At 35.6% G+C, this 17991-nt stretch overlaps 1 protein-coding gene across 2 annotated transcripts; it reads right to left on the bottom strand.

Annotated features, from left to right (window-relative positions):
• Positions 1–857: 857 nt before the first annotated feature.
• LOC145011266 (uncharacterized) lies at positions 858–4134 on the bottom strand. Of its 2 annotated transcripts, XM_078969953.1 has the most exons (5): positions 4021–4133; positions 3741–3926; positions 2391–3240; positions 2190–2309; positions 858–1996 (listed from the first exon to the last, which is right to left on the bottom strand). In XM_078969953.1, exons 3-5 carry the CDS (start codon positions 3126–3128, stop codon positions 1136–1138), a joined length of 1719 nt encoding a protein of 572 aa, XP_078826079.1. In that variant the 5' UTR covers positions 3129–3240; positions 3741–3926; positions 4021–4133; the 3' UTR covers positions 858–1135. The 2 variants fall into 2 exon arrangements, with proteins under 2 accessions (XP_078826079.1, XP_078826078.1); XM_078969952.1 differs by lacking the exon at positions 3741–3926 and having other exon boundaries at positions 4021–4134.
• Between the last annotated feature and the right edge of the window lie 13857 nt (positions 4135–17991).

Here is a 17991-nt window from a genome sequence, read left to right as displayed (position 1 = left end):
GACATACAAGCCCTAATTATATATTTCAATGAAATCGACAGAAGTGTGAAGCAAATCCACCTAAAGGAATCAAGTTTTTCTCACTTACTTCCTAGAATTGTGTTCTTTTGTTCTTTTGGGTTTATCAGAACACCAAATATAGGGTTTGAACTTCTGGGTTTGTGATGAATAGTCTTCTTCAACTCAGATTACTATTAACTTTTATGGTTTTTGGTTCTTTTGTTCATTAATTTCTGGGTGGTGATATGTAGATGTGAGTTTGGAACGGGTACATGGAAGTTAAGAACAAAGGAGTGTCTCGTGAGTTTGTACCCATAATGTATCTATCCTCTTTTCTTGATGTTTTTACAGTCCGGTGGTAGAAGGAGATGGAAGGTGGTTGTCATGGTGATGATAGGAGTGGAGTGGATGATCGTTGTGATGGTGGGGGTGTCGTGGTTGATGGTGGTGGTGATTGGTGAGAGGTTGTTGTGGCGGGAACTATCTTGGCAACATTTACACCGGATGTTGGTGGTGGGAGGTGGATTGTGGCGGTATTGGTGAAAGAAGATCAAATTATATATAAATCAAATGTTTATATATAAATTAAATAGTTTTCCACCATGGATATTACGTGGCCCTTAAACAATGTATAAAAATCTAGTTTAAACTGTCAAATCACTAAAGTCACCTGCTTTTCTGGTATCTGGTCTTATAATGATGTAATTGACAGGTAAAAATTAACTTTAATGATCTGTTATGCAAAAAAATAAGTTGAGTGATTAAAATGTGTAAATTGACCAAACTTTGTGCTACAGTACCAAAAACTCATAAAAATATTATATTATTATGTTTAATATGAAAGTTTTCACCAAACATGCCAAAATTAAGATCATCCTTTTCATTTATAAAAACTATTATTAAGTACTACAGAAGGAAGTCGTCCGAAGACCTTTAGTTTTTTCTCTTCAGTTCCATCCTACGGAGCTAAACATTTGATCCGAAATTAAAAGATAAATATAAACAAACAAGTTACTTGAAACAGCATAAATAGGCTAATTTTCCCTTAAATCAAGTAGAGCAATGTAAAGTAAAATGTATACAGACAGTAGACAGCATTTGAAAGATAACCAAAAGAAGAAACCTTTCTTTGCAATCAACGGTGTACTAGAGAAGGGCCTGCAAACGCATATCGAGAAGAAACAGCTCCAGCAGATCTGCTGTATTCACCCTGACCAATGTTTTGTTGCTGCTCATTTACCGAATAAAACCTTTCAATTCTATCAGATAAAATTGTTTCCTGACGAAATCGCCCCTCGCTGTTTTCCACACCGATGTTATCATACTGGTAAGAGCTGGAAGGATGAGGTGGCAGAGGGAGATAACGTTCCACCAAACTAGAGGTTGGTTCATACAAATATGGTTCAGACTGATACAAAGCAGGGGCAAGATTGGAAATTGTATCTATTTTTGGCTTTGGAGTCTCATGTTGACGTTTAAGCCCGTATGTTCTATAGTCCTTTTCGCTTAGAAAAAGTGTATTATCCTGATCGCCTCCAGCTCCATAACTTCTACTATATTGTTGCCCGGGTATGATCCTCCTGCCCGAATCATCTTCTCTTTCTTGCCCGGTGGTTCTATTACTATATGGATCATACATAACTCCATAACCCCGATAATCATGTTCGGTCACCATATTTGGGTTTAGGAACTGCATGCTTTCTTGTTCAAGGATGACCGGATGATCATCTCGGGCAGCTTCTCTTTCTCTTTCTCGACCGGGCCCGGGTCTATAAGGATCAGGCGGAGGAGCAGTGGTTAAGTTGTGGTGGTTGTGGTTGTGGTTGTGGTTGTGGTGGTGGTGGTGGTGCCTTTCGCCTCTAAGACCGTAACTTCTATACTCTTGTTCGGTCAATAAAAGTGGAGACATTCTTTCTTGCATGATGACAAGAGGAGGTTTTTGTGGATTTGAATGTAACAATGGAGCTGGCTTGAATAAGTTTATAAGTCTCTTTACCTAACAAACCCCACCAAATTTGATCATGCTTTCAAAATGGAATCCATACTGCTATTTAACCTAACCTACTACTGTTTGGTGTCAAAGTTTTTTTTTTTTTTTTTTTTTTTTTTTCGCATGATGGAATGAAATTGTTTTTCTTACTTTAAAAAAAAACATATAACAGAGGAAATAAAATGAAAAAGAGACTCACTTGATCCATGGTTAACTCAGTCTTGAACTTGCGAGTTCTTTCATCATAACTCTCCTTAATAGCCTTCTTAAAAACACTCTCAGGTAGTGGAAGACAGTCTTTATAAACCTCAAAACGAACCTGGACCAGTTAAAATTTCATCAGTAAAATAAAAATGAAGTGGGTAAGTTTTTTTTTTAGATAGTAAAAGTGAAAAAGAACCTGAAGAGGAAAGGCCCCACCAAAAGCAGCTGGTTCAAGTTTCATGGCACCAGGTGAAGATGCAGTGTATATACCATATAAAAGCTTCACATCAAAATCAAAGAGAAACAGCTTCATACCAGGTTTGATCCCCATCACTAACTCTTTCTTGTGTGCTTGAACACCCATTACACGGTATCGATAACAATCTCCTTTTGTTTTTCCATTGCACATAAAGATAAATCCTCCAAGTTTTTTCATGTCTTTCTTTCTCTCATGATGGAACCCCTTTTTTGCACCTTCAGGTTTAGGGTTTTGGGAGTTTTGAGTTTCCTTGGTATTTTTTACTACTGGTTTAGATTCTTTATCAGAAATCTTTTCAACATTTTCAGAGTTCTGTGCTTCCTTTGAACTAGAAGCTATAGGCTTCTCATCAGAGGCTTTATTCACAAATTTACCTTTATTCTTTTCTGAAGTTATAGTTTTCTCTTTCGAGGGTAGCAAGGGTGAGCTAGATTCACCAAGTTTAGAGTTTTTATCAGAGGATTTCTTCACAATTTTGCTTTTAGCCTTCAAAGAATTTGGGGTTTTCTTTTTTATTGACAACGGTGAGCTGGATTCAACAGGTGCAGATTTTTCGTTTGAGAACTTCTTCATAAGTTTACGTCTGTGCTTAATAGACTTTTGGGCTTTCTCTTTTGAGGTCAACAATGGTGAATTGGTTTCGTTCTTTTGAACGATATTATTTTCTGATGACATTGTCTTCCAGATAAAAGATCGCAGTTTATTTATGAACTTTAAGGGGCCACAAAACTATTCACTAAGAAAGAATGTCATCAGCATAAAACAACAAGACATAAAGAAAGACAACCTGCAACAATGAAGATTCATTGAAATATATCAGTATATACTGAAGCAAAAGAAAAACAAAAACATACACAGAATTCCAATTTCTAAATGATGACTAAGCAGATGCATATGCAGTTTGCAATTAATTTCTGATTGTTAGAAGCATAATGACGCACGTATATTGAACTTTTGATACGATTATATTTCTAATTGACTAATCTCATTGTTCCGTTAATACACTCAAATGATGATCGAAAGGGTTGACTTCAAGTTGACTAGCTGCTTATCGGAAGAGTGGAGGCCACTAAAGTCTAGATGCACATACGTCCATCTCATGCTTAAAACTTGGAACTTGGAAGCAAATCAATTGATTACCCCCAAATTTTGACGTTAATTTCCTAATATGTTCCGACTTGTAGGACATAATGCCAAAAGACTTACCAAGGATATGCATTCAGATGATCATATATTCCATATGCTAAAACTGCAAATAACTGTTTAGATCTTTCATCTGAAACCTACCTTCTCTCACACTTTAACGCACACACCTCGTCCGTCATTCAGATCATTGCAGCAGTTCAGAAAGTTACACCTACTTTTTATATCTCAAATCTCAACCAACCAAAAATTTAAACGATTTCTAGCGGTCAGGAGAAGCAAATAAGAACAGAAAAACGAAACGGGGAACGAAATTGACGCGCAAATTATCTAAATTTACACATAAAACACATAATCAAATGAAGTCACATGATAACACGAAGAATTTAAAACAAATCAGTAGCTAAAACCTAAAATCGCTAACCTCAAGAGGACTGCTGCAACATGGACTAGAATCCGGCGATGATGAGGCCGATCGAGATTCGCGAAGACATTATGAACCAACGGGGTACCTTTTATATCTCCTGGTAAGGCTACCAATTTTAGATTTTACCCTAAAGGTAGTTCTTATATATATCCTGGTAAGGGGACCTTTAACATTTTTACTGTCTCATTTTTCCTATTAATACCCTATCAGTAAAAAAAATACTATTTTTTAGAACATGTTTTTTCTTATTGCATTAATTATCTCATGTTTAGAGTTATTATTATATACATTTTTAAATTATTACTTTTCATAAATTATAAATAGTATATAAATTGTTTGAAAAAAAAACTAATAAAATTATCATTTCAACAAGTTTATAGTTTTTTTTAATTAGTCTTTTAGTTATATTGGTTGCTAGGTATGAAAAATTCATCTCGCACGTCATTATTGTTTGATGAAAACAAGATAAATTTAACCAAAATTCTTAACTGCTTGTAAAAAAAAATACCCAATTTTTTTTAAAAAATAACTCAAATAATCATTAAAATCGCAGTTAAATCTTCATGAGCTGCGATTTATATTAACTTAAGTAGGTATCTCATACTAATTCATTTTTATCATACTTTTGACATTTTTTCTTATTTTTTATGAGTTCACATAAACTTTTTCTAACTTTAAATGTTCATAAAATTTTCATATGAACATAGATTAAGTCGATTCTTTTATATACATATTTCTTATTATGTCGACCACAAAATTTATTTAGAAAACAATTGAATATAGTCCCCAAATCTCAGGTTATAAAGCTTCACAATAGGCTACTTAGAGATTTTTTGAAATTTCCAAATATTGTTATTTTTCACGTAAGCTTCGTGTAAATCTATCTAATTCATTTCAAACAACATATATACTATTTATAACAGCTTATAGAATTCTATCCGTGCTTCGTTTTTTAACGTAAGCCCTTAAACTTAATTTTTCTTTTTCAAGATTTACATATTAAATGAGTTTTATGCATATACCAAGTGAAGATCATATGAATGTAGATTAGTCCAGAACTAGAACATAACAGATGGGAAAACTACATCAGGATACTTCACTTTCGGAGAGGGTAATTTGGTCACATTAAGAAGTAAGATGTAACGTCTGTTTTCTTTATTAATATACAATTTTATGGAAATAATAAAATGGTGTTGGACTGAAATTGAAAAGAGCGGTACGTCTTATGAAATAGTGTGGTGCATTATCCAAGTGGGAAAATGTGTGTGCGTCTATGAAAAAGTGTGGTTCGTTGTTGCAGCAGCTCAAAACCCTAGGTCTCAAGTTTTAGACCCTATTTAATGGCTCTAGGTTTTAGGGTTTGTCACTCCCCTCAACGTCCACCCCCATAAAAGAAACCATATCCTCCCCCCCCCCCCCCCCCCCCCACTCACTCTTTCTCCCTCTCTCTCTCTCTCTCCCTCTCTCTCCTTGTGTTCTTGAGCTTTTTTTGTGTGATTCGTGGTGAGGATTGAAGCATTTGGTGTATTGTGAAGCTCGTTGTAGTAGAAGATTCCACCTTTTAAACCAACTGCAAGCTTTATAAGTCTTAAGTTTTTTGCTTTATGTTAGTCATGCTTAGATCCACGAATTGGATGAGTTTTGGCCTTTTAGTGTTCATTTTATTTATGTTCTTGAAGTTTGGAGAACTCCAGAACATTATGATTGTCCTTGGATAGTTTTTGGACATTTTTGCATCATTTGAGTGCATTAAAGAACTCTCTTTAAGTCATGCACAAGGTTTTGATCATTTAGACTCCTTTTTTTAGTTAGGGTTTAGTATATTGTTTGATTGAGCCATGGATCTAGATAAAGTTGGAAACTCAATCCATTAATACCCTTGTTTGATTCAGATATGAGTGTATGAGCCTTGGTCTTAAAGGATTAAGCACTTGAGGAAGTAGTACTTCTGCCCAAAAAATACGGCGCACCATCCCCTAAATGTGACATGTCAAGTATTGGACGTGGCGCTTTTGGCCGTTAATCATCAACTTTGACTAGTTGATCATTGACTTTTTGAACAGTTTAATTTTTAGTGGTGATTAGACTAAAGTTGGACCTCTACTTGGTTTTAGGTGGTTCATGCTAGTTGCTTATCCATCAGAGGCTTGTGAGACTACAGTTGCTAGCATCAGGTGAGTTTTCTCACTATACTATTATCACAATAAATGTCCAATATCATAACTAATTGGTCAAGGTCATGACAAAATTGATATAACTTTATGGAATAAAAGTACGATCCTTTTTGGGTTTCCGTCATAACCAGAAATATCTAGAATTGATACTAGGAGTGAGATAAAATGATTTATTAATATATTATATGATTAATATATTAATTAGAATAATTAATAATTAATTTTGAATGAAATAGAAATAGATGGAATTAATGAATTATTAATTTGAAAATAATTCGGGATTAATTAGAATTAATTAAAGATGCAAGGGGTGAATTGTTATTATTCAATAGTTGAACAAAAAGAACAATTCTAGAACCTCCTATAGGTGGGACAGTTTTAAGGGAGCTTCTAGGGTTTCTAAAATCCTCCTGGTTGCTACAAGGAAATGGTTTGAACTAGAATTAAATCTAATATTTAATTATTCAAATCTAGATTTATCTACAAATTACCTGAACTATATAGGACCCTTAGGTCATCAAATTTCATGGTTAATACCTTCTATGATGATATATCTGATTTTCTCATCTCTCTCCTATCTCCTCTTCAAGTTCTAGTGTTTTAGGGCTTTGGGTATGAGCCATTAGAGGCGTTCACATTATTGACGCTTGCTTTCCATAGACTATTGAAGATCAAATGAGTTTAACATATTGATTGTGTTAAAGATATGTTTTCTTGCTAGTAATTTCAATTATAGTAGGATAAAAGTTTTGTGTCATAAAGTATGTTGCTATTAATAGTGTAAAGCCATAGATTTTTTAGGTTGCATGTACCCATAAGTGTTATGTGAAATTCCGCAAGTACATTGTTATTGTAACCTAACCCTAATAATTATGTGTGACATTAGATGTCATTGATTTTTAGGCGGTCTGTATGACTTTTAAAGGAAATGCTATTGTAGTGACCTAGATTTTTCTCATCTAGTTATCTAGGGATTATTAGAGTTTTCTAAACAAATGCAGAATTCTAACTCATAAAAACACTCTATATCTTAGGGTATAAGTGGGTTTACAATAAAACATAGCTAAAATCTAAACAACAAGGAGTTATCAAAAGGAGCTTGAATCACAATGTTTTTGGGATTTCTCTGTAACCATTGTTGTTTGAAATCGCAATCTTACATCCAACAACAGTGTTTGGGTTTCAGAAATCCATGATGAGGTTTCCGCCTCTATTCCTCTGTAACCTACCCGATTCGAATATCATTCGGGTCTGGTTTAATTTCTCATTTTTTGATGATCACGGAGAACAAGATTTCAAAAGAATTGGGCAAGTCTTAGCCAAGAAAACCTCAAGAAATTCACTCCTAATCGAGGTTTCTGTTGACCATGTCCTAGCTAGATTCACAGATTATTTAAAGATGGGTAAAACATATTTCTTGCTTACCGAATTACAAGGATTAAACGTAATCAACATAGAGAAGGAGATATGTGAGTTTCTTGTTGGGAATTTGAGTGAAGATACGATGAATTTGAAGTTAAAGCAGGTAAGAGACAACGTCCACACCTGCACAAGCTCCGGTGTGATTCTCAATCTTGGAGAATTGAAGTTGTTTCTTGATGGGACTTGAATCTGCTTCCAATCTACTCTTTTTTTTGTGGTGGTGTCGTTGGAGGCAACAGCAACTATGGTTGTTGTTGTGTTGTTTTTCTCCTGTGTTCTTGACTGGTTTGAAATGGAATATGCAGGTGTTTGAGTTGAGGCTTGGTTACCGAAACAGGAAAGGATAAAGGTGGAATGGTGGTAGGATGGTGATGGTGTAAGGTGGTGTTGGGGGAGGCTGCAACTCCGGTAGCTGCCGTGTTTTCTAGTGAGCAGGGTAGAAACGAGATCGAGAAAGGAGGACTTCGAGGGGGAAGTAGAGGAGGATGAGAAAGAAGGGTGAGGGCTACAGTGGGGTGGGGAGAGAGAAAAAGAGAGAGAAAGAGAGAGAGAGAGAGAGAGAGAGAGAGAGAGAGAGAGGGAGAGAGAGAGAAAGAGAGAATTCCTTTTTTGCATTAATATTTATAAATAAAAATACAAAAAATACAAAAAAGAAGTTTAAAGGGCAAAAAAGTCAATTCAAGTGCTCCATGGACCAAAACTACAAAAAATTCTTAAGTTTAGGACTAAAAACCTAGAAAAACATTGATTTCGGACCTTCTGTGCAAGCTAAAAACTTTTTGGACCCCATCCAAAGATTTTTGCAAACCACCAGGACCAAATTTGCAGTTTTGTCTTTTTTTAAATAAGAACAATAGAATTATAGTGTTTGGTGAATTTTGGCCTCCTTAGAAGGTAAATTTAATGTGGTCGATTTCCCTTCTTTTGCAATCAGTTTCGCTACATCACCTACTTCTCTAGCTAATTATCTATCCTTTCCAAGTGTTATTTCTATGTTATGTATGGATGTATCTAAGGGAATATTTGTTGAAGTAGATTCTTCTTTTTTATCAATTAAACCCCCTTCCCAAACTGTACAAGCCTCTACCAAAGCATATGGCTTTCTGGATGTAGATAGTGATATCTATACATATAGATCTTATATATATATATATATATATATATATATATATATACACATACATACAGACATACATACATACATACATACATATGGTATAATGAAGTACCACATGGGTGGATATATATATATATAGGAATCAAAATTTGATGAATCACTCATGTTATGATCTTCTACATGCTAGGTCTTCCCGTTCCATCATATAGCTTATGTTCTTCATGTAGCATTCAAACTGGATGAATCTATGAAATTACGTTGATACTTCGACATATTATAGGTAACGAAGGAGACATCTATACCCATCCTCCATGGGAATCTTTAGAATGACCATTGCTTAGCTTTTAATTCACCTCTGACCATCAAATGAAATGCGAATAATCCTTCCTATTCTCTTTGAACGAAGGGGCGCTTCAGGTTCGGTCAATGCTTGAAATAATTTTGTCTTCTCCATATTTCTATATCTATAGAGTTAGTAACTTTATATGAGGAAATGCTAAACTCAATCACTTGTTGTAGTTACTCTTTAGCTTTCTATTGAGGTCTATCATGTAGAGGTACTAAAATTGGATCAATGATCGATTTCTAGGTTTCGTCGTAAACCTAACTGCTTAATTCCAATTACGTAAATCAATAGTTCAAACTACACCCAATGGTAAGTCATTTCCTGTTTTTATAGGAACTTCTATACCAGAAACAATGGTATCTCCAATTATAGCACCCCTGGGATGTAAAATATATCTTTTCTCAAAATTCTTATAGTGTATGAGACAAATGTATGCATTTCGATTCTGGTCGTATTCTATTGTTATGATTCTACTATATATGTCTTTTTCATTCCGTTGAAAATATATTTTATGGTATAGACGCTTATGACCTCCCCCTTTATGCCATGTGGTAATGATTCCTCTGTCATTATGACCTTTACCACAACGATGTTGTTCGTAGGTCAAATTATTTTGTAGATTGGATTTCACTTTACTATCTACGGCTCCATTTCGTGTGCTCAGGTAGACCTGGAAAACATGTCGTGTCGTGTCAAAACAATAAACAGGTTGAGAGAGCTTGACCCTAACCCGATCCGTTTAATTAACGTGTTGTTTCATGTCAACTGGTTTATTTTCGTGTCAAGTTCGTGCCGGGTTTCGGGTTAGGGTATACCTTAACATGTGTCGTGGCATGTGAGGTTGAAATAATAAACATGTTGAAAGAGTATAATTTAGCTATGTGGAAATGAATGTTATAGTTGGGAGGCAAAATCACTAAATTTATAGTAAGTTTAGAGAGCATAATGGAATGAATATGAGTTGGAAGGAGGAGGGCGGGATCATAAGGATGAGGGAATGGTCGAGGGGAATGTTTAATTTCGGCGATAACTAAAAAACTGAAAAATGAAAGTCTTGACTAAGACGGCTAAGTGTATTCCACGTTACAAAACAACTCAACCCAAAGGTTTTCTTTTACATATCGTTTTGGTTTTTGGCCTTTCTAGTTTATTTAAAATATTTATAAAACTTACATATAATTGTTCCATTTTTAGTCATATTCGAGTTGAAGTTCTCAATCCTAACCTTACCTGTACAATTTTTATGTCGTGTCGTGTCAACCCGTTTAATTAAACGGGTTAAAATATCTTACCCAAACCCCTTTATTTCGTGTCGATTTGTGTAAAGTTTCGTGTCGTATCAGTTTTTGCCACCTTTATGCTCGGGGTAGAAGTTTTGTATAAATGTATCTCCATGATATTAAGTATTTTGAATTAAGTTCTTTTCTTTATAAGAGGTGGAATAGAATAACCCAGTTGAAGCGTAATGATCATACATCTATAATACATTTGTTGTCCCATAATGGGTCTCATTCTTCTAGCCTTTCCGCGAAGTCGATGACTATTCATCACGATTACCTTCACACCAAAGAAGAGGTTGGCCTAATGCTTTATTTCTGTCTTCATTAATCGTGATTCGACATTAGAAGTATATTGATTTTTCCTCAATAACTGAATACTTTTGTCTATAAATACTGCATACCTAATTCTATATTTCTATTCATAAATCAATTTGATTCAGTATGAGTTCTAGTCTCAATAAGACTACTAATTCTTATAATTTTTCATATAGTCTGATATGAATATACCACATTAATTCGTTATGTATTGATGATGAGATTTCATTGATACAAAGATAATTCCAATAAACTTATTGGACGGTCCCATTGGCGTGCATCCAGTAGAAATTTAACCTATGAATTCGCTAATTATGAGTTGGGCGCTTTAACCATTCGGCCATGGATGCTTAGCGGATCATAATGAATGACCAGATTCGATTTCAGATGGAATCTTTTAACTAAATCAATGAGATTCTTAGATGGAATTATTTTAGTTCTAATATATAATGAGGGATTTAATGAGAGGGCATGAATTCAAGTCCTGGATTTTTGAATTGAAATAGATAGAGAATTCGCACTATTTCTTAGATACCTGAACCCAATTCAATTCAATAGGATCTTTCATTCACATTTTTTCCACCAAGAACGTTTTATAAAACTTTTTGACTCCCGAATTTGGAGTATCCTACTTTCACACAATTTACAGGGTTCAACAAGTAATCGATATTTCACGATCGAGGGTGTAATACTCTATGGAGTAGCAGTCCTTATATATCGTATTAACAATCAAAATATGGTCGAAAAAAATATCTATTTGATAGGGTTTCTTCCTATACTTATGAATTCCATTGGACCCAAAAACGATAAATTGGAAGAATCTGTTGGGTCATCCAATATCAATAGGTTGATTTTTATACTTATGTATCTTCCAAAAGGATAAAAGATCTACCAGAGTTCTTTCTTGTCCGAAAGAGAGTACTTGGGCTCTCCTTGTAACACCCTGTTTCGAATCGTTACCCATTTGGGCGTGGGTGATGAAATATAGATGTTTCGGGCATTCGGATTTGGTTTTGAAGCCAATGGTTATTTTGGTAAAATGGCAGCGGGCATTTATGGAAATTGGATTTCCGTTTAGGGGTTTGTATGGCAAGTTTGAGTGGATAAAAGTGTAAAGCTTCTTGATACCTTTTTATGGATATAAGGATGGTCGGAATCGGAGTTGTATCAAAGAAGTTATGGCCTTTGGAATAAATTAGGGTTTGGGGAAAACCCTAGTACGTGGGGCGTACCAAGGTCGTGCGCGGAGCGTACTGATGCGAAGGCGGGTACGCGAGGCATAGTGAGAAGTACGCATAGCATAGTGCGAAGCTGGGATCGGGTGCGAGACCTCGTACGTTGGGCGTACGAGGGTCAGTTGGAAACCCTAATTTTTTAGGATATACCCTATATATGCTTATTGTTAGTCCCTTTGGTTCATTTCTAAGCTAGCCTCCACACCCTAAAAACCCTAAATCGACCTTGTATCCTCTTGGAGGTGTTCTTGAGCTATTAGGAGGCTTTGATGCTCATTTTTTCCCTTGAGAAGGAAAGAAGAGAAGCTTCAAGTTGTTTTTCTTGGTAGGAAAGCTTTAGATCCAGAATCATCGCCTTTAAGGGAAGATTTTTGAGGTATCAAGTTTGTATTTTGGCTTGTGTATGATTAGAACTCTTCATAGCTAGTTTATTATGATTTTGGTATTCTTTATGAGTTATGGACGAGTTAGGTTGTTTAAGGGTTTATCCTTTTAGATCTGAGTTTATTTTGGTATCCTGGAGCATAAAGGTGCAAGCTTTATATGTATTATGGAGTCATGCATGCATCAAGTTAACCATTAAATCCCATTTTAAGCTTAACTGCTTAAGAGATTCATTTAGTCATATATGGACGTAAAGTTGGCAACTTTACATGATGATCCAACTCAAGGAGGTCAGATCCGTGTTTAGTAAGCTTTGTCTTAATGGATTAAGTGAAAATCAAGTTTGGGTTGGATAGGGTGAGTATTGTAACATCCCGGATTTGCAGGTATTTTCGAATCCTTTCCTTGATATTTCATTTGTGACATTTTGGTCCTTGGAGTTGTATGGAGTTATCCCTAAGGAGCTCTAATGGCATTTTGGTAATTTACAGGGCAGGGGATGTACGTTGTACGAACATGTGGGTACGCTGGGCGTACACATATGTACGTTGAGCGTACTAATGTCCGAGTGAAACACTTAATTTTAGGGTTTGAGGAATATTTAACCATCATTATGGACCAAGTGCCCTTATCCTTTCAGCCTCCAAGTCCCTCAGTCGTTCTTGCAAAACCCTAGCCCCCTTGAGTGAGAGTGAGAGCCTTAAAGTGTGTTTTTGGTGTATTAGAATCAAAGGAAGTGCATCAACAAGCTTGGGAACGTAAAGGAAGGCTTGGATCTGGAGTTTTGGCTTCCTTCTTCATCATCCAAAGGTATAAATCTCAAACCTTTATGGTTGTTTTGCTAGATCTCTTGTTGGGTTCTTATTTGATTCTTTCTTAGTCCCAAATGCTCCATTTTGAACATGGCATGTTTTAGATGATTTGAGTTGTCCTTTCAGACCCTTAGAGGACTCCTTAATCATAAAATGAGGTCCCAATGGCTAGAAGTGTCCCATGCATTTTGTAGAAAGGTCTTAACGAGCTAAGATCTTGTATTAAGAACTTTTGGACGTCTAAAGTCATAAATTTGGAAACTTTATGATTCTAAGGTGTATTTGGACCATGGATCTGAAGTTTGGGCTTCAACGCTTAAGGAATTAAGCACTTATTGAAGTTTGAACTCTACGAGGGTACGCCGCACGTAGATGGGAGTACGCCCTACGCGGTCAACGCCCCCGTTTGTAGTCAATGTGAGGCTCACGTACACCCTGTGTAACCTCGGGCTACGCCTAATGTACGCCTTATGTTGGGCTTTTACGAGTTGGGCTTCGGATTTAGGCCATCTATGGGCCAATTTGGGCTTGATCCCTTAATGGACTTTCTGAGTAGAAATATTTTGGGCTAGTTAAGAGAATTGGACCTTAGGATGAGGTCTATTAGGGAGTTGGGCCCAATTTGGAAAATTAGGCCACTTATGGGCCTTGTATATTTGGACCTTTTTGGATCAAGGTTGGACTTGGGCTTTGGCCCAGTTAAGGAAGAGTTAATGGACAATTATGAGTTAAGAGATTTGAGGTGATAATCCAATTATTAATTGGAGGTTTATTTCTTATGATAGTTCGAGGTTTTCGTGAGCTAGCGGTCAGAGGTTCTGTTTGATACGTCGGTGTCGGGTGAGTTTTCCTCACTATACTTATGGGTCGAAGGCACCAATGTCGAACCTTATTGGATAGTTATCTTGGTAGATAGAATGTTGCTATGATGTTATGATCTGTATCTTAGTAGATAGGATGATGCTATGCTTATTGATCTGTATGATCTGTGCTTGGCTGTTAATTGACTATGTAGTTATGAGTTAGGTATATGTCGACATGTGTGTGTGTGTGGTTGGGTTGAGGCGATCCTGCTTTGTGCTATAGGCCAATATACCCAGGGCGGTCCGGATAGACTTAAGGTATGCGAGGCGGTCCAGTCAGGCTGAAGGCTCGGCGAGCGGTATGGATAGGTTGTAGGGTCTGCAAGGTGGTCCAGTCATGCCAAAGGATCGAGAGCGGTCTGGATAGGCTGAAGGCCCTACGAGGCGGTCCAGTCAGACTGAAGGCTCATTATGCATGTTGTTGTTGGTTATGTTTATGTGGTGGTATTTTGGGAAGACTCACTAAGCTTTGGGCTTACAGTTTTTGGTTATATTTCAGGTACTTCAGATGATCGTGGGAATGCGAAGGCTTGATCGTGCACCTCATCATGTTTTGTCTTATGATTTCTGGGAAAACTCTGATGTGAAACTCATTTTGAAAACAAATTGTAATGAATGATGGTTTTGTGTTTATTTAAAAAGTTTAAATTGTTCAAAAAAATTATGAGTGTTACAAGTACGCTGGGCTTACAAGCATGTACGTGCAGCGTACAAGCCTCTAAGTGAGTACGCTACGCGTACATACCTGTACGCCCCACATACTCGGTCTGAATGGGCATGGTGTGTTTGGGCTTCGGTTTGGGCTATCTATTGGGCTTGGTTGCAAGGGGATTTTTTGGGCCAGATGAGAATATATGTTTTGGATTAGGAAAATATAATGGGCTTTAGGGTAAGGCCCATGTAAGGGTTTGGGTGGGCTTTTGATGATTATTGGTTTGTGGGCCTTTATGATGAGGAGTTTGGGACTTAGTCTTGGACCAAACTAGGTAAGGGGTAAAATGGTCTTTTTACCCCCATATATATGGATTTTTGGATTCAGTTTGATACCCAATTGTTAATTAGGTGTTAACTATTTGATAGCTCGGGGATTTTAGCGGATTAGCAATCAAAGATTTGTTCGCGGGTTTAGGTGTCGAGGTGAGTCTTCTCACTGTATCCATGGGCTGAAGGCACCAATGTCGGCCCATTATTTGTTATGTGGAATGCTAGTTGTCTCTATGATGCTTGCATGAAAGACCATGAGGGTGCCCATGACACTTGGATATCAGACCATGGGGGGAGCCCATGGCATCCCAAGTCAAGACTATGGGGGGAGCCCATGACACTTGGATATCAGACCATGGGGAAACCCATGACATTCGAGGTAAAGACCATGGGGGGGGGGGGGGACCCTATGGCAACTATATGTTTGCCGCATGATATTTTGTGGTTTTATGTTATGTGTTATTTTTGGGGAACTCACTAAGCTTTGTGCTTACGGTTTCAGTTTGTGTTTTAGGTACTCCGATTTTCAAATGGAAGAGCTTGGGATGATTGCAGAGCACACACACCATATGTTTCCACATTATGTGAATTACTCTGATTTGAGGATGTCTTGTCAAATATTGGTTACCTTGGTTTACGAGAAAGATATGTATTAACGATTTATTAATCTAAAATAAAAAAATTCATGTCGTGATTTTCGGGATGTTACACTCCTAATCACTAAAAACTGTAGCATGCCTGAATCAAACTAGGGTTCGTGGTGTTGGAGGGATTGGATTGGAAAAAAAAAAAAAGGGATTCTAGTTGTAAGATATCTGTTGAAACCATCGCTGAAATTGAGATTTTATTCAAAGAGAAAGATCTTAAATATCTGAAGATTTTCTTTGTATACTACAAGGATAATCTCATTCGCAAGGACCATGATTGAGAATTGTTTGATAGTATTTTTTATTTTTTTAATGTATTTTTTATTCCAGTTAATAAAATTTTATTTTTTATCTAAATTATATGGTTTAAATAAAAACTATATGACATGGCAAAACATTATCTTGGTGTGGCAAAGAAGTAGAATGCGTGTGATAAAAATAAAATTACGCTAATGTAGATGGCAAAAGGGAGTGAGAAAAGTTGCATCGCTCCATTTAATCTAAGAAAATAATAACGTATAAACAACCAAAAGAGAAATTTAGTACTTGATTGTTTTATTTACAAACCTATTTTATAGGATATGTATTTATTCTTCCTATTAGGTTGTAAAAGAACCAAACGTTAAACGCACCGTTCATGAATCATTCCATTAGAAGTTCATTTACCAAAGGGCCAATGGCCTAGCGGTATAGAGTGACCATCTCATATGAGAGGTCAGGGGTTCAAATCTTATTGGAGACATAGTTGGTTATTTAGGAGTATATTAGTTAGTTTGTCGTTTCAAAAAAAAAATAGAAGTTCATTTATATCCGTTCATTTAATAACTGAACGAATGTGAGCAATATTTTTTATTCGTTTAGTTAAATGAACAAACATTAATAATGGATCTTTTTGTTTAATTATTTTAATGACTGTTCATTTATATTTATTTAACATATTATATAATATAATATTATATAGCTAACAAAAGTAAAGTGAAATATAAAGAATGGTTCAAGTTTTGCCATTAGAGATTTGGTAAATATCAATATGATTAAAATATTTGTAGCGTTGATGTCACATTTTACAATTCTTGATTTGAATGTTTATTTTATTTTTATTTATTTTTTATTTATTTTTTATGTTTGGTCATTTATCATTTAACGAACATAAATAAACAAACATGAACAAGATAAGTTATAAAATTGATGAACATGAACATGAATCTGTTCATATTCGTTTAACTTAAATGAACAAACATAAACAATTATTTTTCATGTTCGTTCAGTTTGTTTACAATCCTGAATCCTATCGATGGAAATCATTATATATCTTTTACAAGGTCAATATAATCATCATATTGTTACACCATCAAAGGGAAAGTTATTTTTCCACGGGAAAATGACATGTAAGGGTAATAAAGTATTAAAATTGTAAGAAAAAAATATCATTAAACTTTTTTTTGTACAAATATTGTTTACTAACTATAACGTTTGTACACGTATGACCATTAAGTTTTACATTTGTTAAAAAAATATCATTACGTTACCGATAAAATAGATCACAAACCATATTGCATGTCATGTGGCTTCTGATATGGATTTTAATGTTTATTATGTACATATTATACCATTAAACTTCTTTTTTCGTACACATTATACCATTAAAAAAATTTATACACATTTTACCATTAAATTTTTTGATAAAATTGCAAAAATGGTCCCTGTGGTTGGCAAAATTATGTAGTTTTGCTCCAAAACGAAATGTTGGTGTATCACTGGTCCAATTTTAGATACCTTATGCGGTTTTAGTCCCTATGGTTATATTTTCTTGTGTTTTTGGTCCATATCCCACCTAAAATGACTAATATGCCCTTTTAGTAATTCTTTTTCAATATCTTTTGTTATTCTTTTAAGATGTTTTAATTAAAAAAATCAAAAAAGAAAATTCTACCCACCCACCATCCCACTCTTTATTTGTGTATCTCTCCTAAAACGAAGATCCCATCCATCATCGACACCACCGAAAACACGCTTGAGCATTAGTCATCACCGCCACTTCATCACCCACCATCATCGGTCAACACCACCACAAGAAAAATTAGAGCACATCTATTTCAATTCGTCTCCTCCATCTGGAATCAAAGAGATCTAACAGCAATGGGCATGGCTGGTGATTTTCTCCAAGAACACAAGGCACACACAATTTCAAATTCTAGTTACCGGATGATTTTAGCTCCGATTTGATTCAGCACCATCGTATCCTTTTTTGAGTCCATTAACCCTAAACACATAAATGATATGAGTGCACATATATGAAAATCAATTTGTAGAAATAGACTGTTCTTGAAAGCCCATAAGCTTTTTTCAAAGGGTTGTCACAATGGTGATGGTGTTTCTGGATAGAACA

This window comes from Lactuca saligna, chromosome 8 (genome assembly GCF_052625555.1).
Source record: "Lactuca saligna cultivar CGN05327 chromosome 8, ASM5262555v1, whole genome shotgun sequence".
NCBI classification, from domain to species: Eukaryota; Viridiplantae; Streptophyta; class Magnoliopsida; order Asterales; family Asteraceae; genus Lactuca; species Lactuca saligna.
Note: the sequence above shows the minus strand (reverse complement) of the source record. Positions and strands in the feature narration are given on the sequence as shown.

Excerpts from the sequence above, each read along its gene's own strand:
- LOC145011266 (XM_078969952.1), bottom strand. The coding sequence starts at position 3,128 with ATGTCATCAGAAAATAATATCGTTCAAAAGAACGAAACCAATTCACCA. Across the intron at positions 2,310-2,390 it reads GTGGGGCCTTTCCTCTTCAG|GTTCGTTTTGAGGTTTATAA; the intron begins GTTCTTTTTCAC and ends TAACTGGTCCAG. Across the intron at positions 1,997-2,189 it reads CTGAGTTAACCATGGATCAA|GTAAAGAGACTTATAAACTT; the intron begins GTGAGTCTCTTT and ends GGGGTTTGTTAG.